This window comes from Cupressus sempervirens, chromosome 11 (assembly GCF_028749045.1).
Source record: "Cupressus sempervirens isolate cs-2001-9-10 chromosome 11, ASM2874904v1, whole genome shotgun sequence".
NCBI lineage: Eukaryota > Viridiplantae > Streptophyta > Pinopsida > Cupressales > Cupressaceae > Cupressus > Cupressus sempervirens.
Window position 1 is genome coordinate 839,126,025 of NC_143128.1, and position 27,038 is coordinate 839,153,062.

General features: G+C 35.2%; 1 protein-coding gene across 2 annotated transcripts; it reads left to right on the top strand.

The window, feature by feature from the left end:
- The first annotated feature begins 320 nt into the window (after positions 1 to 320).
- On the top strand, positions 321 to 22,110 carry SPX4 (SPX domain-containing protein 4). 2 transcript variants are annotated; one of them, XM_089811714.1, is made up of 4 exons: positions 321 to 448; positions 6,989 to 7,538; positions 20,974 to 21,139; positions 21,315 to 22,110. In XM_089811714.1, exons 2-4 carry the CDS (start codon positions 7,098 to 7,100, stop codon positions 21,722 to 21,724), a joined length of 1,017 nt encoding a protein of 338 aa, XP_089667840.1. In that variant the 5' UTR covers positions 321 to 448; positions 6,989 to 7,097; the 3' UTR covers positions 21,725 to 22,110. The 2 variants fall into 2 exon arrangements, with proteins under 2 accessions (XP_089667840.1, XP_089667841.1); XM_089811715.1 differs by having other exon boundaries at positions 384 to 576.
- The last annotated feature ends 4,928 nt before the right edge of the window (positions 22,111 to 27,038 follow it).

Below are 27,038 nucleotides of genomic sequence, written 5' to 3' on the forward strand. Positions count from 1 at the left end.
TTATTCCTAGCCTCCAACCAAACCGTATATATGGACAAAATGGTGGGACGTTTTCCACGATATTAATTCTAATGCAAAAGTTTGCTCTATCCATTATAAACGAAAAAACAATAAAAATTTGGCGTCCGCATAAAACGGTGTTTACAGTCTAATAAAAGAATGGTATCGGGTCGAGAATATCCAGGTCAAATGAGATATTAAAATAAGCAAAAGGAGAATCAAATAATGATGCGGGTATCCTGTAGATTATATTCCTTATCCGAAGAATCCACATGGTAACTGGGGCGCATTAAAGCAAGGCCCACATTTTATTCGAATTTAGAGGCAGAATATTCGCTACACGATATGTTTCGATTTCAAAGACCAGGCGCCCCTTCAACTCCAACTCCGCCAGGGTTTCATCGGATTCATCTGTCCACAGTCACACACACAGACGGTTTCGAATAAGGTAGACCTTTTTCATTTCTTTCTTATTTTTTCCTATATGTTTCTGTATCAACGCTGCGTTTTTCTCAATTACGTCTGTGGTGTTTCTGTTGAGGTTCTTCTGGCCGGCGCAGATTCTTTTCGATCTTGGTATTTCCTTTAGTGCGTTTTTTCTTTCCTCTGCTTTTCGCCATTGTTTCTTGTTTTCAACAGGCATGGTAATCTGTACATTTTTAGCCGACGATTGACTATCTGATAAAACTTAATATGGAGCTGTTGACTTTCTTTCTCTTTTGTTTACTTAGTTTATAGTTTCTGCATTTTTAAAAATATTTTGATATGATGTGTCAGCGTCCCTGGTAGAAGAGGAGTATACTCGTATGGGAGGAGGAATGAATTGTTTAAGTAATTCGGAAACGACATTAAACGATCTATAGAATGCATTTAAAAAACTTTGAAGTTATGAGATTAGGGCATGGGGTTTGTGGATCACGATTAGTGATAGTGTTCATTTGTATGTGTTATTTTTAATATTGTCATATTATCTTAATTTTAAATTGGGGCTTGTAGTTCGAGTTAGTAGATAGCTCTGAAGATCTAGGGAAATTGTAGAATAAGTTTCCGATTTCCGAGAAATCTCTCGGCACCAGGGATGTGTTTCTATCTTTGAGATTCCTTTTTATGTTCTGGTAACACTTCTGGTATATAAAATATGTACATCTATCATTCATATATATTATATAAAAAATCCGAGATATTAATAGATAAATATGGTTACAATATTATATGCCCGGATATTATTGTGTTAGTGGTTTGAATGCCTTACATGAAATTCTTGAGGGACACTGCAGGGGAACTAGAAACGCCTTTGACATTCTAGGTTTATAGTTTCACCTTCTGGAATTTCCGGTTTCGTCCGAGGTTTAAAACTGCCAATATGATTTGGATGTCATGAACGATTGGTCTCACAGGACTAAGCTGCTGAGGTATAAGTGCTCAGTAGATTTTCCCACAAATTACAGGTCTCATCAGGCTGAGTTTCCTTGGTCTAGGAATTATCATTGACTCTTTACGCTGATCAGCTGAACTATGGCCACTTCGACAATTTCAATGTTAGTTCACAGCAGAATACAGTCCAAGGTTTTCAGCCTTTCGTTGCACTGCATTGTCATGGTGTTGTCTTGCCTTACGCTGAGTTATATTCACATCCTGTTTTGTATGAATATGGAGTTTACAGCTTTAACTGGAGTATCAAGTTCTGTGGAGTTACTATATTGCATGGTACACTGTCTGGAGTATCAAGTTCTGTGAAGTTACTATATTGCATGGTACACAATCTCTGGGAACATGAATATGAATATTGACCTTTTGGTTCAGACAAACTGATGGTGACGTTGAGAAACAGGACTATGTCCTATAATGATAGTATAAGTTTGTTAATATCTAATGTCTCTACTTTGAAATAAATTGAATAATAAATACTAATAAATTAATATATAAAGGAACAAAAAAATATAAATAAAAAAGAAAATACTTAAAATATAATCAAAATTTGATTAAAGTTAATGAATGGTTAAAAGCTAATGAATGGTTAAAAGCTTAGTTACCAGATTTGTGCCCTAGAGGCTGGATCTGGATTCGGATCCGGATCCATGGCTGGATTCGTCCGGATTCTTCCAGATTTTTTTTTGAATATTTTTGTTCGATTATTTTCTTATAATCATAGTGGATTTGATCCATAGATTCATATCAGAATCATAGTTTTATACTATGAAATGATTTAGAATCATAGATTCATACTTTGAAATGATTTAGTTTTAGAATTATGTATATTTCTCTCATTTTTTAGTATGTATAATGCATATTATATATTTATATATATAAATATAATGCAAGAATCCTCCATGAATCATAATTGGGAAAAAAAATTTACGAATCCACAGATCAGATTTGTGTACCCAAATCAGATTCGTTTCACGAATTGGTAACTAAGGTTAAAAGGCATGACATGATAAGTTGTGACTCACTTAAATATGAAGTATAAAAGAGAGGGGAGAACTTCATTTCGCTACAACTCGGCAATGACTTGGCAAAATGATAAAACCCTTGAAAAAATATACTTTTATAATTGTTTATATGAAAATATACATCATATTCCATGACCAGGGCCGAATCATAAAAACTCAGCAAGGTCTGCTTGACTCGCCGATTCGGGGTCTGCTTGACTCGCCGATTCGGACTACTCATACAACTCGCGGAGAGCCATGGAACTCTAATAGAGAATAAGAAGTTCAGATCTAATTTAAACAGGAACTGCAGATCTGGTTGTGAATGCTTTTATCCCTTTCAAAGGGACATAAATAATGAAGATTTGCACTCCTTCAAAGGGTGCTAATGGTGAAAGGTTGTGTCTTTTGCCAAGGGGCATTTGTGTTGAAAAGATGTGACCTCTCTCTCACATTAAGAGATATAAGGGAAGAATTGTAGAATCGGATAAAAACCACATCTCGCTATAATCAAAGGACTAAAGATTATTAAATAATAAATATTTAAGGATAAAAAAAAAAAAATCAGTTTTGTAGAACTTCGGACTGATAGTCTGAAATGTGGCGGCAGCAAGGATTACTATATTAAAATAATCTACTGTTAGTGTAGCCTGGTATGCTAAATTTTATGATATTTAAGAAGTATATTTATAACTTATGAATAAATAAGGTATACAAGGTTTATCAAGGAAAGATTAATGGTTAGCGCGCGAACACACACACACACACTCACCCATATATATACACGCCTGTGATTGAATTGCTCTACTACTCAATATTTAAAGAGGAAGAGACTGAAGTGTTTCCGAGGAGGGGCAGTCTAAATCTAGCCAGTAGGTTGATACCCAAGATAGGGTAGGGATTAGTGTACATTGGGTGTCTCTCTTCAGTTTTATAGGAAAGATACAAAAGGGATGTTAAAATCATTTTCTTGAAGTGATTAGTATTGTATAGTGTGAAGTGTGATATGTGAATCGTACTTGCCCAAGAGTATAAACATTGAAGACAAATAAAACACACAAGGTTTGAAGTGAAATGAAGATATAAGAGTGCAGATTTAATTAAAAGGATTTTCAAAAGACTTCATCATATATGTACATTAAGGTGATGAGAAACATTAGAACGTGCCATGGTGAGGGGTGAAGTTGTTTAAAGAAACATCAAGCAGATTGAAATGATCAGCAAATTTATGTAGATTTCGAAGTGGTGCAAGGCCAACTTTATAGTAATTTGTGAAGATTATTATTGTATGCTTGTGATTAATTGAGAAGGTGACTATAACAAGTTCCATGAACTGTGCTTGAGGACAAACAATCTTAAGTGGGGTGAACTATAATGTCTCCACTTTGAAATATAATTTAATAATAAATAATAATAAAATAAAATATAACAGAATATAATTACATATAATTAAAATTTGGCTAAAGTTAATGAATGATCAAAAGGCATGAAATGAAAAGATGTGGCTCCCTCAAATATGGAGTATAAAAGAAGGGAGAAGAGAACTTCATTTTGAAGGGGACAAAATATGAAGGAGCATCATGGGTGCAAGGGCAATCTTGCATCACCCGAAAGTATTTTGTTTTATCTTTACAATAAGGGCTATCTAAGTGCAGAGTTGCTACTTCTAGAAGGTTGCTTTTTTTAGGAATTTGGTCATTCAAACTTAGAATGTTTTGATTTCTTCCTCGGAGGTTCATTTTAGATATATCGGCCTGCCAGTAATGTTTCATTGCAAGATGAAGTTTATTTGTGAAGTTATTGAAAATTTTCAGTATCGATACCAGGTATAAAAACTTACGGGGTTAAACTTTCATTGACTAGAGCTTGCACTAGTCTAGCGCCATAGAGCGCTTATTGGCATTTCTGAAATGGGGTCATAATAGTAAACCGAAGCAACTGACGATGAGTTATGGTCTGTGGAAGTTGTGCTACTTGAAATCAAAGAAAATTAAATTCTTTAAATTTCTTTTGAGCATTCGAAAGTTGTTGGGGCCTACTCTGAAGTAATAAAATTAAAATAATAATATTTTAGGATTGGTTGACCTCAAAGTTTAAGGTTAAAATTCCTAGAACCTTCTTTGGCGGTGGAAATTGCTTATATGATGAAGGTCTATAGGGTTGTCTAGGACGGTTCTGATAGATAGAGGGTGGCTCTGGCCTACAAAATACTGTAAGGACAGTGCCCATGTGACTTTACATGTTCTATTTCTGAACATTGTAATTCCATTTTATTGGAGATAATAAGAAGCCTATTTTCTGTTCCTGCTACTTCTTGTTATTTCTCTATTCTACTGTGTGTGTTTGTGTTAACAAGGGGAGTACCCATCATCAATAATAGAGAATGAGAAGTACAGATCTGATTGAAATAAGAACTAGACATCTGATTGTGGTGGACTGTAATGTCTCCACTTTGAAATATAATTTTATATAAATAATAAGTTAAGATATAAAAGGAAAAAAATTCAAATATAAAAGAATACAATTACATATAATTAAAATTTGATTGAATTTAATAAATGGTCAAAATAAATGAAATGATAAGTTATGACTCCCTTAAATATGAAGTATAAAAGGGAGAAGAGAACTTCATTTTGAAGGGGATAATAGAGAATGAGATGTATGGATCTGATTAAAATAGAAACTAGAGATATGATGTGAAAGGTTGTATCACTTTTTAGGGACAGACATAATGAATAGTTGCTCTCTTTCAAAGGTTCTAATTTAGAAAGGGTTATATCTCTTGCCAAAGGGCATTTATGATGAAAAGGTGTGACCTCTCCCTCACGTTAAGAGATATAAGGGAAGAGCTTGAAAATTGGATTAAAAACACATCTAGCTGTGATCAAAGGACTGAAGATTAATAAGTATAAAGATTTAAGGATATATTCAGTTCTGATTGATAGTCTGAAATGTGGTGACAGCAAGGATTACCACATTAAAACTCTTACTACAACCTGGCATGTTCAATATTCTGATATTTAAGAAGTATAGTTATGAATAAATAAGGTCTATAAGGTTTTTCAAGGAATGATAAATGGTTAGAACATATATTATATATATGTACACATTAATTGAATCCTTCTACTACGCAGTACCTATAGCGGAAGGTACTGAAGTGTTTCTAAGGAGGGGTAGTCTAATGCAGCCAGTAGGTTGATTCCCAAGATAGGGTAGGGATCAGCGCCCTTAAACCTTGAGGGTATGGTCCCAAGAGGGGATAAGGGCTTGGATCTGTTAACTTTGAGATAGACTACTGTTCCTGGTCTCATTCTCAAACTGAGGCAGTAGTGACATTTAAGAATTATAACTAGTAAAAGAAACCAAATTACTTAATATGTTTGATAAATGGACAATTTTTTCTTACCTTGAACCATGGAATAACATAGATCTGAATCATTATATTTTTGTAATCCAGCTTAGGACATAAGAACATTAAATATGGGATAGTTCTGGTTATAATAGGCTTAAACCAAGCAGGGGATATCACATATTAGTTTCTGTTGATATGATATTTTACCATCTCCAAAATTTCCATTTTGTGAAATACATTATATTGGTGGGTTCATTTTCTATTATAAAATATGAACATTGTTTGTTAAGCCAATATTGAAGGAATAAACATAGAAATTGTGCTAACTGGCACAAATCTTATAATATTTGGCACATCATGTAATAAAATGAGAGAAAAGTGTAGATCTTACTTGTGAATTTTGCTCCATGTAGTCACTTTAGTTGTACTTGTTTTAAAACTTATGATGGTATTTTGTGGAAACTTTATAAATAGGCAACTGCTTAAAAATTCTATGTCAGAATATTAATAAAGAGATTTGTAATGAAACCTTGATTCCAAAGAAAGTGATTGTTAAACTCTAGACTGATGTGTTTTTGTTGGGAATCAGATATTAGATCTGTACAAACTACCCGTCACAAGTTTCAGTTCTTTAATTTATACAAATTTCATGCATGAACTATAAAATTTCAACCATTTATCCCATGATTCTTTTATTAATGTCAACTATGTCAACTGTGCTAGCTTGTGACAACTCTATATTTGTTCATCTTCTCTTATTAAAAATGCGTTGAAGCAGACATTTTTATGATTTCCTCTTTGCTTTTTTGAATTTGGAGTTTGGAGAACTACCATGATGTGTGCATACAAATAATATTTTAGCTAATTTGTGTATAATCAGATTATCAACTCTCTGCTTTCTTTTGGCATGCATTCTTGAACAAGCATTGCATTTTGTGCGCATATAATAACTATTTAACAATGTGTTCGTTCAGGGATTTGACTAATAAGGAAGAATTTAGTAATGCATTTTAATGTTTCTGAAATTTTAGAACATTTTTGTTCTGATTTAAAGGTTGGGTGTATATTGAGGTATACTAGTAGCTTGGTATGCATATCTATTTTGACTATAGAGGAATTGAAATAATAATGTTATTCATTCTGCTAGTGGGAATTTCTAAAATGGTCTGGCATGTCCTTTTTTTGCCTTTGTTAAATGATGCAGTTGCAAGGTTGAAGCTGTAGTCATACATTTGGTTGTTTCTTGAGGTGCCATAGCAATCTATTAGTTGATACAATATAAACAATAGTACTGAATAAGATCAAGAGGAATCATGAAGTTTGGGAAGCGTTTTCAAAGCCAGATGGAGGAAACTCTCCCTGAGTGGCGAGATAAATTTTTGTCTTACAAGCCTCTCAAGAAGAGGCTTAAGCAGCTCTTAGATCCTGAGTATTTGGAAGATGTTATGTTGCGTGCAACTGGCCTTCCACTCAATGTGAACTCCACCTCAGTGGTAAATGCAGCTCTTGATGAGCTTAGAGAGGGGCTACAAAATGAGAGTACAGATGAAGTGGGTAGTTTCAAGCCTGCCCAAGAGATAACAGAAACACATGATGAGGTGTCAAGTCAATGTAGTGTCCATGAAGAAAGAAACATAGAAAGGAAAAAGGGAATCTTTGAAGGTGAAGATTTCATTCAACTCATTTATGAGGAGCTAGAGAAATTCAACGACTTTTTCTCAGACAAGGAAGAAGAATACGTCATTTATTTGCAGGTATGTCAATCAAGGTGTATTCTTTCTGAAATTCAGTTTATGTAATATGAGCATGCAATATAAACAATTGCCTGTGTCACATGTGGGCAAGTTGTTGGTACTTGGTAATTCCTTATTGTTATTGTGAATGTTCTATGTTTTTTTTCCTTTTAAGCTTTGAATTTGTTTTTGAAGCAAGTGATGATTTATTAACATTAAAGATGTATTTGCAAGTTTGAAACTGTTTTGGTCACCTATTGGGAAAAGCATTAAAAGACATGCCTTATATGATGAGCTATTGGAGCTGAAAGTTATAACATTAAAATTAACAAAAGAAGGCTCAAATGCAACAAATAAGAGATTTTCAACTGACAGATTTCAAATCCTCAAACCTGCTTTTATTTTTGGTGATGGTGACCAACTCTCCTTTAACAAGTTTATAAATCTTGACATGATGCCTTAAAATATAATTTGAACTCATATTGCAATTTTTGGAAGACAACATGCATTGTAAATGAGTAGTGGATTGTGCCCAGGGTCATTGAAAAACAACTTGTTAAATAGTGTCTGTCCAATCAATAAGTGCCGAAAATTATTAATTTAAAAAACTACTGAAAGTAATAATATTCAAATTGAGTGTATTCTTCTGGATTGAAACGTGTGAATTTTGTTTACATCAATGTTTCGGATCATTCTCTATGATCCATCATCAGGGTGAAAGAGAGCTGTAGAAAGATAATATTCATATTAAAAAAAAAACTCAAATGCAACAAATAAGAAATTTTTAAGCAACATATTCAAGATCCTCAAACTGGCTCTTCAAAATATTAGTTTTGGTGATGGCATCTAACTCTCCTTTAAAGAGTGTATAAACATTGAGATGTGTGTTTTAAAAATCATTTGAACGTGAATTGCAACTTCTAGAAGGCAACATGTAGTGTAGATGACCAGTAGCTTACACCCTAAGTTATTGTAAAACAACTTCTGAAATAATATTTATCCAATCAATAAAGTTTAAATTTTATAGAAAGATGTGGCATGCGCCCTTCTAAATCATTATGCTGTTGTCCAACTTGGAATTTGTGTCACCAACTAGTGATAGCCGTAGACATCACAATTTAGTGGTGACTCACTCGGAAGATTTACATGGAAGTAGTTAAGAGTGAATTTAGTACAACAATTTAAAGAGAAAAAAAGGTTCCCACCAAAATTTATCATGTGTTTTCCTATTTATTATGGTTATGCACCCCAAGGTTTCATTCGTGCTGCTTTGTTTGGGAATATAGACAAAACATCGTCTCCTCCAAAATGTCCTCTCCTTGTCCCTATTTTTTTTGTGGGAGTGTCTTTGGGATATCTTCCCAAAATAGGGATTATTTCTTCGGATACCCCTCATTTCCAGGGGCTTTGTAGATATGGCCTTCCAACCATGACCTCCCTATGGCCCTTAAAAAAATGAAAAACTATCGAGCCCTTTTTGGGGTTTAAGCTAAAGACTTTAACTCACAATTTGCTTTATGTTTCCATCATTTGTCATTCACATTGTTACAATTGACCTTTGGAAGCATGAAGGAAGTGAAAAACTATATTTGATATGGAGATTCTTGTGGCCTCAAAACCCTTAATTAACTTGGTGACTAGGATTCTTACCTTCAACCCTTGCCCCATGATTGTGTTGCTTCTCAACCTCACTAGGTGTTATTGGGTGTCACCTACCAACCCTAACTTTGGTTTTAAAAAGCAATAAAAAAGAAGTTTGTTTTCAATTCACTAGATGGGATTTTTTTTTTCCTCGATCAAATCTTATGACCCATGTAATTGAATTCATTATGTTCTTTTGGTTTGTCAAATAAGTTCTAATATTATTTAATATCACTATGATATAAACCATTTTGATTTATGAACAAAAATGATGATTGACATTGTGTGGGTGAACGTGTGCATATGTTTTTATATATGTCCATTATTTAATGTTTGTTATAGCCAAAACCCCATTCGTGCATTTTCTCTCCCTTGATATTGTGTAATGACACTATTATACATGTCATTTTGATATATTCGTAAAAAATTAATGATTAAAATTGTGTGCATGTTTTGAAGTATTTCCATTATGTAATATGTGTGCACCATGGCCAAAACCTCATTCTTGCATCTCGTATTCCTAGCGAGTGTCGATGTGTATGTCCTATGCAGTGTGTGCGCCATAGCCAAAATCATATTCTTGCATCTTGTATCCCCTAATATTATGTAATGTCATTATGATATAAACCATATTGATTTATCAATAGAAGTTAATGACTGGCATTGTGTGCATGTTTTTATGGATGTCCATTATGTAATGTATGCCATAGCTAGAATCTAATTCTTACATCTTAGATCCTCTTGTCTAGGAAAACTTGTAGAAACATTGCTATTTGCAATTTAAAATATTTTGAATTCTCTCCTTATTTTCCAAAATTGGATATTCAAATTGAATAAGAGTATTTACATATGCATGTATGTAATCCCCCAAAACCCATTTTTGCATCTCTTGCCCCCTTGCCAAAAAAATTGGAAAAACATTTTTGTTCACTTTGAAATGTACTAGAATTGTTCCCCTATATGTTCAAAATTTGGTTTCCAAACTAGGAAGAGTTGCATGGAGGTAGTAGTAGAGGGAGATTTAGTACAACACCTTTATTGATTTCCATCCAAAATTATCATTTTTTATTGTCACATTGAAATTTATTGTTCACTTTTTTTTCCATCTTAAGAATAAGGTTTATAAACTAAGGAAGGGAAATGATTTATATTCTTTTCCATGTGACTAAGTTGGAGCACTTAAACTTGATCTATTTGCTTTAAGAATTATTTCAACCTTGCCCTATTAATAGGTAGAGGTACACCTCGATTTTAGGGACGAGTCTCCCTTAAAACATGTCCACTTAGATTTCCTTGTTTTGGTAAAGTCCTCGTACTAGAGGACAAGGGATGTTATGGTGCATGTGATTATGCATCATAAAGCATCTTTGGTTGGAGATAATGGAACCACAGTGGAATGCCCAATTGCAATATTGGATTATAATGAGGTTGTGATAGGTGGAAGGACTATACTATTTTTAGCCTTTGGACTAATCTTGAGATTTGGGTTTGGGCACCACCATTTGGGTAGGTTTACCTCATGGCTTTCTAATTGCCATTCAAAGGTTTTCATGTATTGTATCTCCTATATATTACGTGCTTGAGGTGGAGTTTGAGGGGAGGCTTTTGTAGATATTTTTAAGCTATGATAATTCCTTCAAATCATTAGTTGGTGATACTTCAATTACGGCTTGCTTGTAGGTGTATTGTAATTGTGTTGTTTACTAATAATACATTGGCCTTCTTTTGAGTGGGTTTTTCCTTTGAACAAGTTTTTTTCCACATTAACTTGTTATGTTGTGTGTGTATATATGTATATTATGTTTACATGTGTTTACTCTTTTTGGAATTGGTAACAAATTGAAACTTGCGCAACACTCAATTTTAGAGTAGGATGTGTTTTTGTATACGTACATCCCTTCATTTGGTGCCTAGAGTTCGATCATTTCAAATTTAAGTGTTAGGTAAGGGATTTTTTGTACTAATCTTTGTTTGAGTGGATTTTCATAGACAAGGTTTTGATTTTTCTTTAGGATGAGATTGCAAGCACATTAAAGATAGAGATGAGAAGTTCTTAGGCACAAGCTGAGTTTTGCAATGGAGGATGTGCTCATAGACTAAGAGCTATGAGTTGTTGGTCTTTGGATCTAAACTTGCAGCTACAATTTAGGAAGATTGGAATAAGATGGATAGAAAAGCAAAGGGTTTCATTAGATTCAGTTTGGCCTATTTGATGTTGTTGAATATGTATGAAACGACTTTCATAGGGAATCTTTAAAATAAGCTCAAAGAAGTTTTATCAAGCTTAATCCTTGCTAAATAAGTTTTTTTTTCTTTGAGAAAGAAGTTGTATACTCTTAGGATGGAGATAGTGCGTCTATGGTTAAACATTCAAATGCCTTTGATATTGTAGTTACCTATTTGCACCCTATGGGGGTGAAAGTGTAGGAAAATTGATGTTTGACTTTATTGTGTTGTTTGCTTGATTCATGGGACCACCTAAATATGGGTATTGGGAGCACTAACACCAAGTTCTAGATGGAAAAGTCTTTTTGCTATTTGAAGAAATAAGAAGGAAGACCTTTGAATTGGGTAAGGATGCCCTAGTGGTTTGTGGAAGATCTAAAGAAAAGCCAAGAACAAGAAACAAGATAAGCCTAGATCCCTATCTTGTTGGATATTCAAATCACTGAGTAAGTTAAAGTCAAAATGTTGGAATTGTGGTAAAGTTGCACATCTGAGAAGTAACCATAATGAGAAGTTAATTATTTCTTGACGATGAATCTAAGGGATCTTCCTAGTTTTGTTGCTGCATTAAGTATACATGCATTGGAAAGTGTATTGTTGATAAACTGTGGTGTTTCTTTCCACATGACCTCACATCGAGGTTGATTTACAAAATATGAAGTATATAATGGTGGGAAGTTGTACCTTGGAAATGATTCTCATTTGGAGGTTGTTTGTACTGATAAATTTTTGACTTGATTCCCTAATGGATGGGTGAAGAGGATCAATTGTGAACTACATATACTTGTTTTGACATTGAATTTACTATTTGTAAATGAACTAAATGATGTAGGTGTGCAAGATGGTTAGAGGAGTTATGATTCTTGCTAAGGGTGTTTAGACTGAGGCTATTTCAGCTAGATAAATGCATGACTTAGTACTTCAATTCTTGTAGTGAAGAGATTTGTAGAATCTTTACCTTCGCCATTGGAACCAACAACAAAATGGTATACTGTCTACTTCTAATGGTTGCGCTTTTTTGTTACCTCAAGGTGTGCATACTTCAGAGAAAAAGCTCTATTAGTAGAGGAAATGATGTTATGGCACCATATGACGAGTAACACACATGAGAATTCAAACTCTCATTAGAGAAAAATGGGTTTTCAAGGAAGTTTACCACCTCAAGAAATCTAAAAACTCAAGTTCTTAATTAGAGAAAAATTGCAAAGATAATAGTTAGTTTAACCCTTATTCTCTCACAAGTGCGCACAACTTAACTAGGCTCTTATAGAGCAACTTTAGGGCATTTAGATAATTTCCCTTTTAAACATTTCATTTTTCCTCTCAATAATAAAATAAACTGACTTTTTGAGTACTCTAAATTAAATAAATATTTTTAATCCTTCATTTCAATGCCCCTTTAAAATAATAATATTTTAAGTCACTTGCACCCCATGCCTACTGCTGTCACATTTGTTGGAGTAAATGTTTTATTGTTTACTCTTTGCCCAAGTCTACTTAAGTGGACACACTAATGAGGTAGATGGATATTGTTGAGTTCTATCAAGACTCTACTTCCTCCAAGTTGAGACACTTGTCTCAACCTTGTCCATTCTTCCTAACTGCTCTTGCCTATTTAAGAAGATCCTATTGTCAATTATTACACAACTCATTACAATGTGTTTTATCATTATGTTATATCTCTTTGTTCTGGAGGATGTCGGACTAGCACTAGGGTTAAAGATGACCTATCGTAATATGGTATTAGAGCCTACAATCTGGCAACTTCTAGTGTTTTGAGAATTTTCATACTTTTTGAGGTCTTGTAGATTTTTGGCAACTTTAAGATGTCCAGTAGTTTTGTCAAACCTGTTGTGTTAGTGATTTGTACAAGTGAGGTTTGTACATTTTGTTTGGTCATTATATTGCATAATCTCCCTAGGAAACATTCATTGTTTACCGATAATGGTTGGCTATTAATTGGCCAAACCCAAGTATTGGCCTCGGTGTTTGACTCTTCTTATTTCTAACAGCCTTTAGATTTTCATTTCCAGTGCATTTCCTGGACATTGGTAGTTTCCTTATGTCATTTGTTGGTTCCATCTCCAAGCTCCATGTGGTGTAGGGCATTCCTCTTGGTTGATGTTAGGTTGACTGCGTTTTTAGGCCTCTACATTAGCAATGGCTTCCTTATTGGCAGCGTTGTTTTCCCTTAGTTCTATTGGTATGGATTAGAGTTATTTGTTAAACTCAGATTGTCAACACTGACTCAAATCACTAGGTTTGTCATGGTGGCTAAAGTTTATTCATTTTCGTTGAGATATCCATGAGCCCCATGAATTTCAACACCATCAAAACTCAAAGCCTTGGCGTTTCTAGCAGTAGTGCAGAACTGTTTATTAATTTGTTGTATTTCATTTGTTGTGAGAGCTCGAGGAGTAGAAAATTCAATAATATCCTTTCCATTGGCTCTGAGAGTTTGTCCTGCTATCTTTTTGCTTGTTTTGAGGATGAGAGCTTGCCCACTGATACTCCATGTGTGAAGCTCTTCCAGTGTGCCAAATTGATAGAAGAAAACATTTCCTTTTAACATGCACAACATTCACAATAGGCTTCCTTGCCTTCACTCACTCCTTGTTCCATATTCCGACGTATTTGGATACCCTTGTCAGGTGGGGAGACAACAAATAACTTGTCCAATGAGATGACCTTTGGGGCTTGGTCTTTGGGAGTCATAAAGAACTGCATGTGGCTGGGACATGCAATCATAAGATCTTTGTCTTGTCAAAGGTGTTAAAACCTCTTTGTGAGACAAAGTGAAAGTACCCAATTGATAGTGCATTAACAATGGGATAGAGTGAGAAAGAGATAGAGACATGCTCTTGTCTCTCCTGATTTGGTTCACCATTTTCTATTTCATTCATGCTATGGATTGAATTATAACAGGAAATCACAGTTCAACGTCTAGAAATCGTTGGTGCTCTTTCTTAATACAACTAGGCCTTTGGATTGTTGCTTATTAATTCAGCAGTAGCAATTTTAATTGGCCGTAAAGGGGCTTTCAGTGACTTTTGCAGCTCTCTCTTTTGGTGTTGATCAGAGCAATACCAATCCGTGGCAATTGTTTTCACCTTGATGGTTGTGACCATTCCAAGTTGGTGGTCATTTCGTTTTCCATGTATGATGAACTTTGTGTAGATCAGCTTCATTATTATCACTAGATATTTATAGATTTGGTTGTTGGGCTCAATGATGGTGATGCAGCGGGGTTGTGATTAGACAATGCCTCATAATTGGTGGCAACTTTCTTTTTGCAAGCGACATTTATTACTTGGCCTTTGTGGCTTGCATGAAGAATGGATTCATTGTCAGCATTTATTGGCACGAGTCGTGCTGAGCCAACTCCCATAGTTTTGTGGCTGAGGGGTAAGCATGTTTTGAGGAGCTTTGAAGGTGTAAAGTCAATGGCCCTCACAATGTCCACTTGTTTGTGTATTTGCATCATGTCTTCCAATGTTTTGCTTCTGTTTTGCTTTTGACTTCAATGGCTTGTGGTGGTTTTATGCACACCAGAGGGTAGCATATGGAGCTGTCATGATACCTTGCCACCCCATCCTCTTTTAACACCAACCAATTCGTTATTGCGAGCTTTTTCTTTAGTTTTTGTTCTTTGGATTAGTTGAGCATCCTTTATAAATAAGCATGCGTTTTGGGAATTTTTGCGCACATGATGAGCCATAACATTATTGTACAAACATTGAATTGTGAAGTGCCATGTTGGGTTGTGTCGAGCCTTCATTTGCCGATCAGGACTTTGTCAAAGTGAGTTCCTTTAGGAGAATGGAAGAATCTGATATTCTTGCCTCATGTGAGTGTGTAGTTTGACACACACCCTTTTCTCAGGTGAAGATATTCTTTTGGTCCCTTATGCATAGCATGCTAACACACCATTTCAATGGATCTGTCATGCCTCTCCTTAGTCAACTTTATGAGGGTGTGTTATTTGGTTTTGCTTGAAGTGTGTTGAGACAGTCGTACATTCCTTTTAGAGTATTTCACCTGCATTTAGAACTTGGTTGAGAAGTGATAATAGTATCACTCAAGCAACTTCATTGGTTGCGTAGCGAAGGTCACTCAAGCAAATTCATGTGCCGTCTGTCATTTTGATTGATAGATGTTAATGCCATTGTTGCCATCTAATCATTGTTTGAGAAGTGCCATTTGGAGCACTCGTACAGATTATTGTTTTCCTAATCATCATTTTTTTAGAGGATCTTCAAATATAGTACCATATCATTGGCAATAGTCTACAGATCCTGTGCGTCAGTGATGTACATGTTCATGATTTCAGGACATCTTTTTTGAAGGCTTCTCCAACATTCCTGTACTTTTTTTTTGGAGAGGAGTTTTATCCCACTGGGTTTTCTCCTTTCCTCCAGTTATGAGAGACTGCATTGTAGTTTTACATGGGTACTTAACATGACTTTGCTGCCAGGATGCATAAAACCATCTCTACTGCTTTTTTGTACTCTCTAAATTGCACTCAAGAGGGGGTGTTTGAGCAAACAGTACTTTACTGTTTACTCTTAAGATTACTCAGGTAAACACATTTGAGGTAGATGGATACTGTTGAGTTTTGCCACAAATCTACTTCTTTTAGGTTGAGACACTTGTCTGAGTTGTCTCAACCTTGCTCATTCTTCCTAACTGCTCTTGCCTATTTAAGCAGAGCCTATTGTACATTGTTACTCATCTCATTGCAATACATTTCATGTGTTATCTCTCTCTGTTTTGAAGAATGTCTTTAGATTGGCTGTTGGGTTAAGGATGATTTGTCCTAATTAATTTTGAGTCTCTTTTAAGGACACTTTATGACAAAGGTTTTAAAATAAACAAGAAAGTAAAGGATAAGTTGCTTTTATAGTATCAAATCACTTTAAGGCTGTGTATATTATTTATTTGATTATTTTTATACTTTCTAAGTTCATAGGAAAGTTGGTGCTCCCAATGGATGTTGGGAATCTCCATGAAGTTTGGGTTGGTCTGTGAAAGTTGGACCTGCACTTGGAGAAAACTATTATTCATCTTGGCCTTGAGATTTTTGGAATGCTGCTATTGAAAACTGACTCTATAAATCTGGCACTTTCCAAGAATGTTGGGATGGAGTGAAAAAGGAACATTATGTCTGTGTAAATGATAATTTTAGATTTGATGGGTTCTCATAATCTGCACGCCATGCACTACTCTGATTATCCTTGGAGATACTTGGGGAATGTGGATCCGGTTATCCATGCAAATATGCTAAAATACTGAACGGAGAGCTGCTTTCTTGTCCATGCTTCATGTGTGCAATTTTATTCTTGACTGCTTTTGTAGAGTCCATTTCAAATGCATTTTGCACATGATATAGTTCTCATGGCAATCTACTATTGACCTGCTGAGCGTGGGGCTTGCATCAAGCCATTGGTACTAGTTTCATGTTTTTTTATTTAAAACAGCATTTTTTCAAAATCTTATTTTCTGATATGCCCTTACAGGGGACCTGCCCCCAACAAAATGTCATTGAGAGTATCAATCATTGAGTAATAGCAGGTAACAAAAACCACTAAACAGATATATTCAGGCCAAATTCTTGAGCCTAGTATGTAGAGACTTCCATGAAATAAAAAAATAAAAAAATAAAAAACAGGGAGTTTTCAAGAGGCCATACAAGATCTTTGACCCTGTACAAACCAAGAAAAAGATACCATCCACCATTGGGCATTTCTTGAACCACATAATTTATAGTATTTCTATTGTCATGAAGAGAAGCAGCTTTGCCAGTTACATATAGAACTTGAAATGCTAGTTAGGAATGATGATTCAGTATAACATACCAAAGTAGGCATGACTTGCCATTCTTTTTTGTTTCAATCTGGTGTTCCTTTGATGGTTGCTATCCTTTCACTGGCTTTTTGTATCTTCCTGCCAGCTGTTTTGTCTTTGTTTTTGGCTCTACCTATGTGGTGCCATAATGATCTATCTTTCTTTATTATAATGTAAAGGGTTTTGCGGCCACTTCAAAACCTGCTAAATAGCATACCAATTTGATTCTTGAAATACTTGAACATAGCAAAATTGCAAGACTAACTAAAACCAATTGAACATTCAACATAGTAACATGGTAACATAGTACACAGTAACATACCCAATACTAGTAACATTCAAAAATCACAATTCAAATTAATAGCAAATAGGATTTTCATTTATATTAGCTCTATCGAAGATTCAAATATCATAAATGTAATGAGTGAGTTAGGGGGATGCCTAGGAGACTCCTCATTGTCCTGGGATGTCCGAGAGTCCCCAAGCATCAAAGCGGTGTGGTGATGTTTGGGCAGCGGTGGAGTCCTGGGGACATCTCTGCACTGGGTACTCCTGAATTTTGGGTCAGGTGTACTTCCCCGTGTTTCACTGATTAAAAGGGTGGTTGGGCAGCTGCTTCCCACTGATTCTAAAGATTTGATTAACTGCAGCATTTTTTAATCCTACATGAGAGACACTGAAGATTGGATTGACTGTAGCCATCTAATGTGGGTGGGAACTCCTGTACCTACATAATGCTTAGGTGATCACATAAACAATTAATGTTGTTTAAGTTCAATTCATTAGCCTATAGTGAATTGTAGAAATTATTCATTTGCATAAATAGTGATGCAATGTTTTTTGTGATAATCAGCAATATCTTGAGCTGATTTTGGAACATAGTTTTCATATTATAAAATTTGATAGTTTTGTATTAAACAATGGAGACAAAGTCTCCTTAAATAGAAAAGTACAAGACAGTGTTTCTAAATGAAACAATTGTTATTGAATACAAAAATAAAAACTAACTAATAAAACTAAACTCACCAAATATGACCATTAGAAACATTACATTATTATTTTAATACCCTCCCTTAATAGTCATCATACTAACTACACAGAAATCAAAGAATGCCGCTCCTTTCTATTCAGAAGACTCTGCAACATGACCCTGCTGCTAAGACGCAGGGCATGAGGCTGCTGCTAAGACCCTCCCTGGTTATGCAAAACTTTTGGATATGACCAAGATAGCCACAAAATCACCCAACCTGATGTTGTGTAACAAAGGTATCGCTCCCTATAGCCAGAGATACCAAGATGAAACTGAAACCATGATTTTGAGGAAACATTAGAAAGCTCTCGTGCAGATTGTTGCACTAACAATTCTAGGTGCAACCTAGAACAGCTGCAAGAAACACATTTTTTGTGGAAAAAATCGTCAAACCCTCAAATGATTTTTTATTTTTTTCCAAAAAAATCAGAAAAGTATAAGATGTTTATAAACAAAACAATATTTAACTGAATACAAAAATAGAAACTAATTAATAAAACTGAACCCACTAAAGATGACCATTAGGAACATAACAGAATTATTTTAATATTTCAAAGGTCCATTGGTATTTATTTTTATTGGCTTCTTTATTTTCAAGAGGGGCCAAATATGGGTGGCTCTCTACCGCAACATTGGGATTAGACAGGGGCAATGGAGGCTTCATTTTTTACGTAGTTTGTTTGTTTGCTTTCTTTTGTTCAATAATATATGCTATCACTTGCTTCAATGGCATGGTTACACCATTGACGCCTTGTCCAAGTATTTCACCCAAATTGGCTTTCACTTGACTTTATGAATTTGAATATCTGACATCATCACATCTTTGCATAGTTACTAGGAAACTTGTCTCGTACCCCTCAAGATACATCTCTGAGACCTGTGGTATCAGAGATGCGTCTTTGGTTCCAGGGATGTTGCGATGCACAGATTTCTTCTGGTTGCAGTCTTCCACCATCTCCAAAATCTCCTGAACCAAAAAAAGATGTTTCCTACCAAAAAACATAGGACATAAGGTGTTATAAAAAAACTGTAATTCTCCTCCTCCATAATTTCCCTTGCAAATTATTATTACTTATCTGTTAGTGATGATAACAATAGCCACTATATTATTCTGATCAATCTACTCAATTGCTTCTCTAGAAAGACTTGTCAATGAAGTACAATTATTCGCTTTTCTTCTAGTGCCATGATATACCAACTGTTGTTCTTTGAAAGAGGTCATGAAAATGGTTATAAGGGATCTTTGGTAACATCAATTCAACCATTGGAGAGAATGGAAGGCACTTTGTATCCTCAGCCTTTTCAAATATCTTATAGGGACACATCTATGCTAACAATATTTTTGAATTTCAATGTGTAACTATAATATAATATGAATCATGTATTGTGAGTTTTGAGCTTTTTGACTCTTTGACACAATGACATTTGGCTTTTGTGTATATAAATTGTACATTTAATGTTAATCTTAAACACTGTTCTTGTCTCCAAAATTTTATTAGTTATGATACTTTCTAAAAATTATAAATTTATATTAAACAAAAATTGTCTCAAGTACTCTGGTCTCCTATTTTTGAAAATTAGCTGTACCAGTACTGGTACTAGTTTCTGTGGTCTCCCAGTAGCTCCGCCTTCTGGTAACCTTGCATCTTTGACAAATCCAAATATATTTCCCACCACCTGGAACTTGAATCATATTGACATACTTCCATGTTGGAGACCTCGGATTTTTTTTGAATTTAGGTTAATGTATGGATCTAAAACTAGCCATCATTGGGATTCCCATGGAAAGAGATTTTATCAACACGATTTTAAACAAAACACAAAATAAAACCCAAAATTAGACAAATAAAAATGGACTCTTCTGATATACAGGAAAATGAATTTTTTTGGGAAAAATACTTACATCTTTGCAAGAATATTCTTCTATAATCTTATTGGCCCATGTGAGCTCTAACCAACTTTTTTGGTGTTTGATATATTTTAGAAACATTTAGGGTTTAAAATCGTTTTAGGTCATCCATGTAAAAATAAAAACATGAATGGAATGACAAGTTTGCCGAGGTTCCCCTGAATTTGTCTTGGGTTCATCTCAGCTGAACTGAAACTGTTTGTGTGAGATCTTGTTCAGATCAGCAAGTAGAGTGGATTGGATCATGGATACGTTTCAATCTGTACACAGATCCAGCTAACATAGGATATATATATATATATATATATATATATATATATATATATATATATATATATATATATATATATATATATATATATATATATATATATATATATATATATAAGGCACAAGAGAAATGTATGCAGGTTTTGTTATACTTCCAATGTGTTTAGTAGTTTAACTTTACACACAAGGACAACTATAAAGAATCCTGGAAAATTCAGCACATTTCTTCTAAATCCTCGAACTGAGAAATCTGTAAATCACCCACCTAACATCTTATTCGTGTGCAGTCATCTAAGAATGCAGATCTTAATTAATGGGCCTTGAAATGATAATGGTCACTGGGGAATTGACATGAAACACCAAGACTGGAATATGGATCTACAATATGCATAGCATTTTGTTTCTAAAAAAATCCAATTTCACCTGGTTTTCCCCCATTTCTTTGTATCATCCTGAAGTGTTTAAATATATTTCTGATTTTTCAATCCTATCAAACATTTGCATTGGAAATCTGATTTCCACTAGCCTCTTTACAGGAGGTCAAGGAAAGGATTGAGCGGTTAAAGGAAAAGAGCAGACAAAATGGAATATATGGATCAGAGAATGAATTCAATGAAGAAACAGTGGCAATCCGCAGAGATATTGTCACTATCCATGGTGAGATGGTACTGCTTGAGAACTACAGTGCTCTCAATTTTACAGGTAATTGATCCATCTAATTCTGTAGCAACTTTTACAAACATGCTATAGTTCGGCAATTAGTCATAATGATTAGGGGTGACAAAGATTGCCCCTTGCAGGTGTCTACAGCCTTTTGAGTTCTGTTGACATTTTATTGCGTTTACTGAGATTGACATTTCTGTTATCATCATTACAGGATTGGTGAAAATTTTGAAAAAATATGATAAAAGAACTGGTGCACTGCTACGCTTGCCATTTATTGAGAGTGTTCTTCAACAACCATTTTTCAGCACTGAACTGCTTGCAAAGCTTGTAAAGGAATGTGAGGCCAACCTCCAGAGCATCTTCCCATCGATTCCTTTGGATGACATTGTAGTTGATACAAATGAGCCAGGACAGGGAGCAAATTCACAACAAACACCCTCACTTCAAGGAGACACTGTAGAAAGTATTTACAGAAGCACACTTGCTGCTTTGAGAACTATCAAGGATCTTAGGAGAGGCAGTTCTACGTATAATCCTTTATCTTTATCACACTTTCTTCCAAGCAATAGTGCTGATGACTTGGCTGCTCTTGCCACTGATAAATCCAAGTCAAATTCATAATATTCCAATAGTAATTGCATGGCAGAGAATTAGGAGAATGTTATATCCACTTTTTAGTAAGGTAAATATGGGCCAGCCCTATGTTAAACATAGAGGCTTCCCTTCTCCCGAGCAGGAAGAAGTGGCTGTATCCTGAGTTTTAAGGCCAGGGATTTATCAGAGAAACAAGGCTGTAATTTACTTCCACTGTATAGATTTGCTTCAGAGATGATAAAAGGAGAGGGTTAATTTATGAACTTCGTGCAGGAATGTTAGCAAATTGACACTTGCTGACAAATTTAAGAACAGTAGCAGCTACATCTGTTAGCACTGTTTGGTTGTGTATATTTATTCTGCATCTTCTGAATGTACAATCAGTGATAAAGCAACGGCACATTTGAATGGCATATTTTTCTGAATGTGATTGCACATTTTTTTTTGCATTTTGTTTAAAAATCTAGTTTTATTCTGTGTGTTGTAAGCATATGTACGTTGAAGAATCATATGGCTATAATATTTGTTCAAATTTGGATATACCGTGAAAGGGTATCTGTTTGTTAGGCCAATATATCCATGAACTTAGATTTTACCATTCATGTGCGAACGCCTCTACTTGTTATTGAAGCCATTTTCCGATGCTCTGGTAATTAGCATTTTCATATGATGCTAATTTGCTTTTGACAATGATAAATATAAGTAAATAATATAGATAACTGTTTGATTGTTATATTGGTTTCTGATGTTGTGAAGTGGTGTCTGGCTTGGATATGCATGTTGATGACTAGCTTGCAATTAAATCCGTCTGATATTTTGGAATCTTTACTTCGTGTATCATCAAAGGGTTGACTAGATTAGTTTCTTCTGATAATATTCAGGCAGTTGATGTCAACACAAGGCCATTAGCTTCCTTTCAAGATAGCAAGTTTTTTGCCCAACATTTTACCATTTTAGGCTTTTATAATTGTAATTAATCTAATAATGATATTTACAATATCACTTGAACATCAGAAAATGTCAATCAGTTTGTCAGGTTCAAGATTGATAGAATCCCCTCAGAAATGCCTTTTCTAACTGAATACCATTTTAGCATATCCTGAATTATTGGGGCTTACGTTTTCCATTATAAATTTACACGTACTGGTGTAGGTCTATATATTGCCCTGGGACACATTTTGTACGTGTCACTTTTACCGCATGATATAAAGTAATGTTTTCTTTTCAGGAGGTGTTTTTAAATTCCATTCTGAAATGGATTGAAAATTGTAAGAGATGGAAGATCTTGGGACTTTTAAGGTTACAAATCCAACTAATCTGCCAATTCTAAACCGATTTGTTCAAAAGAGAGAGTATCACTAAGTTTGCTTTAAAGGCAGGTGAGGCTGCTAACGCAATTATTTAACGAACAGTCAATATTTGAAGAGACAAAAATACAAAATTAACTCTTATTGGCAGTGAAATGAAATATTTTAAATGACGTCCATGAGACCAATGATCTAAGGGACTAAAAGAAGACCCATTAATCTGTCTGCTGAGATTTCTCCAAGCTGTCCCTTTTGTTGTGGATCTATGTAAGTAAGATGCCCCCCTTGTGAAGTCTTGGCCCTTGAAATGGTTCTTTTATGATGCTCACCGTAAAGTGTCCTTGTATTGGTTGTGGATATCCTTGTATGCAGTACGATCTTTGACATAATGCCTTTCTATTGCCACCACTCCCTTGTTGCAAAACATACAAATTCTGTCCTCTCACTCTTCTTTAGGGACCTTCCATCTGACAGTTTCACATTTCAAATGATGTGATCCAAACCTCAATTGGGCGATTAGATTTTTTTCCTTTCCTTTGATATCAGCTCCTATGTTTTCTTTGTCGCCATGTTCAATTATTTGACATAGCTTTTTTCCTACCTATCTGGTTTGTCCACAGGGTAGACTTCATATTTTTTACCACCCATTTTTGAATTTCTAAGTTGGTTTCCGGGTACTCTTGGTAGTCAATGTTCCATTTGTTGAACCATTTTTTGTTTTGTTTCTTCCATGTCTTCTTTAGACAACTTAGCTCCTCGTCAACCACCATTTTAGGCCAACGATTTATATCCATTTTACCCACTTTTTTTAGATATCTTAATAGTTGAATAATTGCTGAGGCCTTCATTGGGAACATGCCTTTGCCAAAAGAATCTTGTAGGGAATTGCTGACTTGACTTTGAGGTTAGTAGTAATGAAATGTTTTTGTATTCTATCTATTTGTTATCACTTGTGGGTAAATACACTGCTCCCCCATACCTCACTTCCATAAAGAACAACCAGAATCACCAACAACCCAGAGAGGACTTTCCTAGTCTTCCAATTCGATAACTCCGCTTTCTTGCACCTATTATGAAGAAGGTAAGAGGCTTTCCAACCCTCGTGTATTTTTTTTGATCTGCATGTCTCCCAACTTTTTTGATCTGCATGTCTCCCAACCTAACTTATAATGGAAATCGATCCCTAGATACTTGTATTCTTCCACAATTTCTAAAGCATTGCCCTTAAATATGAAAGTAAGTTGTTGCTTTCTTTTCTTCAAGGAGAAAACCATGATCTTAGTCTTAGAGGTGTTGACTTCCATCTTGACCTCCATGCAAAAGGTTTCTAAATTACTCAAATGTTCCCTCAACCCATGGGCAATTTTAGCAATGAGGATTAGTTCATCGACATATAGAAGCAACCTAATCATCACATAATCAGCTAGCTGAATTCCTTCTCCTTTGGCTTTGTTTAGCGATTCCCCTAGCTTATCAATATATAGACCAAATAAGGACAACCTCGTTTGACCCCCACATTGCTTCCAAAGCACTTTGACATGCCATCTTTTGTTTTGATTTTTGCTTTAACCTATTCATAAAACTTATCAACAAGAGCCTTGTACTCTATTGGAAGTTCTAATTCTTCCATTTTATTCCATAGTTTATCCTTAGGGATAGTATCGAAAGCTTTCTTAAAGTCAACAAAGCAACAAAAAGCCTCCTCTACTTGTTTCTCAATGCGATATATTAGAGTAATGTAGTGCTTGATGGTGGAGTGTTTTGGTCTGAAACTTGCCTACCCTTTTCCTCTATGTTTTTTCTCTTTTTTTGCCCAACCGCTGATTCTATGTTCTAACATACTCTTGTAGAGCTTGTCCAAGAGGTTTTACCATGATGGTGCGGTAATTGGAAGGGTTGTTGACGTCCCCACTCTTATGAAGAGGGATAACTATGCTAGTTGTCCAATCAGTAGGAAGGCAACCTTGTGTGACTTCATTAAAAATGCTCTTGATGTGTTGAGCCAACAAATCTGCCCTCCACTTTAGAAATTCTGCTTGCAGCCCATCAATATCCCTCACTTTGCTGCTTGCTAAACTCCTTTTCCCTAGGTTAATGTCTTCAATAGAGAATAATTCAATTGAGCAGCTGATTATATGAAGTGTTACCCTCTAGTCTCTCATATAATAGTTTTGCGTATTCCAGCCATTGAGAATTCGTAATTTTGTTTTCAACATTTTAAAAACTATTTTAACTCCCTCCAGAAACCCTTCGGATTATGCTTTCCTAACATGATTAACTCTCCCTTCGGTTAATCACATATTCGTCTTTTTTAGATTTGATTAGCTGTTTGTATGCTCTTATGATTGCCTTGTTTTCCGTTCTCCATTTAAGGTCTCTTTTTGTAGCCTTGCATTCTTCATCATACCATGGATTAGCCGAAAAAGTGCTTGAGATGCTCTTATTTGTTCTTGTTCTCTTACATCCCTTAGCACCACTCTTTGAATTAAGGGGGATCATTGAATTGCTGCTGGTGTGCTCTTACTTATCGTTGTATTCATTGGGATTTGTGTGGTCATGGATCAATTAGATCTGTTGTTCCAGGGCAGTGCAAAGTACCTCCTTATTCGCACCGTTTTAAAGAATTTTGCCCTCTTTATGACCTTTTGTGCTGTCACCTTGGTCTTGATCACTTTTTAGCCTTCCCTCATATTGTATTTAATAAAGAGAGGCAAATGGTTTGAATTTAGTTCCATAGGACCATGTTGAATCCTGAAATCTAATAACTTGGTGATAGATGAGTGAGAACACATTATATAGTCCACTATGCTTTGTCTGTTATATGTTTGACAAGTGATTCTATTTGATTTTGGACACATCTTCATGCCATTGCAAACAACCAGTTCGTGGAGGCTACATAGCCCCAATAGTTTAGCCCCAAAGTGAGACACATCGCTTTTCTCATGTTGCGAGGTCCTTTTACTGATATTGTCTTCGTCCTCTTTTAGCCACAAGGGATTGTTGTCCTTTTTTTAGTCATTACCCAACTGAATAGACTAGTTACTCACACTCCTAGCATTAAAATCTCCTATAAAGATTGTATTTTCGGTAGAACTAAAAGAAAGAATGTATTTCTTTAGGGCTGCAAATGGGTCTTCATTGTCTAGATTTATCCTTTTGTAGAACTTAGAGCTTTTAGGTGCGAAATAACACGTTGCCAATCATTTAATCTCCTCATCATCCTCAATCTTTAGCTATATAAATTGCTTATTTGAGTCCTCTTTCTCAACTTTTATCTTTTTGTTCCATGTATCTTTTTATCAAAATGGTAATCCCTCCATGACCTTTACCTGTCTTTGTTTCTTCATTCCACATGAAAAATTTATTGTACCCTTCAAATTCTAGAATCCTACACCCTTCATGTTCATGTGTTTCTATGAGGCAAATAATGTCTTGCCCTTTAGCTATAGACCCCAACCCCAATCCTCTTCTCCATGGGCAACCTCTACAATTCCAACTCACCATGTTTAGATACTCTCGTGGGGCCGTAAGTTCCTATTTTTGGGTTGCTCATTTATCAACAATCTGTGCTCTACCATATTTCATCCAAGCCCATTTGCCTACAACCCTTGCTGATTTTACTTTCTCCCACTCTTTTCTCCTTTCCTCTTGCTGGTTAATGGTCAAATCCTCATCTAGATAGATTTGAGTGTCTTTGAGTAACCCCCTGTTCTTCATGATTGCATTCTTGTCCTCTATGCTGCTTAAAGTGACTCTCATGTGTCTTTTTTTCCCCATTCCCATACTTCTGCAAGTCTTATTTTCTTGTTATGTTTTCCTTGTCCAATGGAACTTGTCCCTAAGAAAGTCATGTGCCAAAATTTCTATATTTTTTACATTCCCTATAGTCTTTTAAACCTTTAATTATGAGGTTTATTGCCTTTTCTTGTATGTCCTTTTCCTCACTGATTCTTTTTATGATTTGTTTCTCAATGATTTCCTTTTGTCTCGATGACGGTTCATTGACAACTTAAGCCCACGATTGGTCTCTTTTA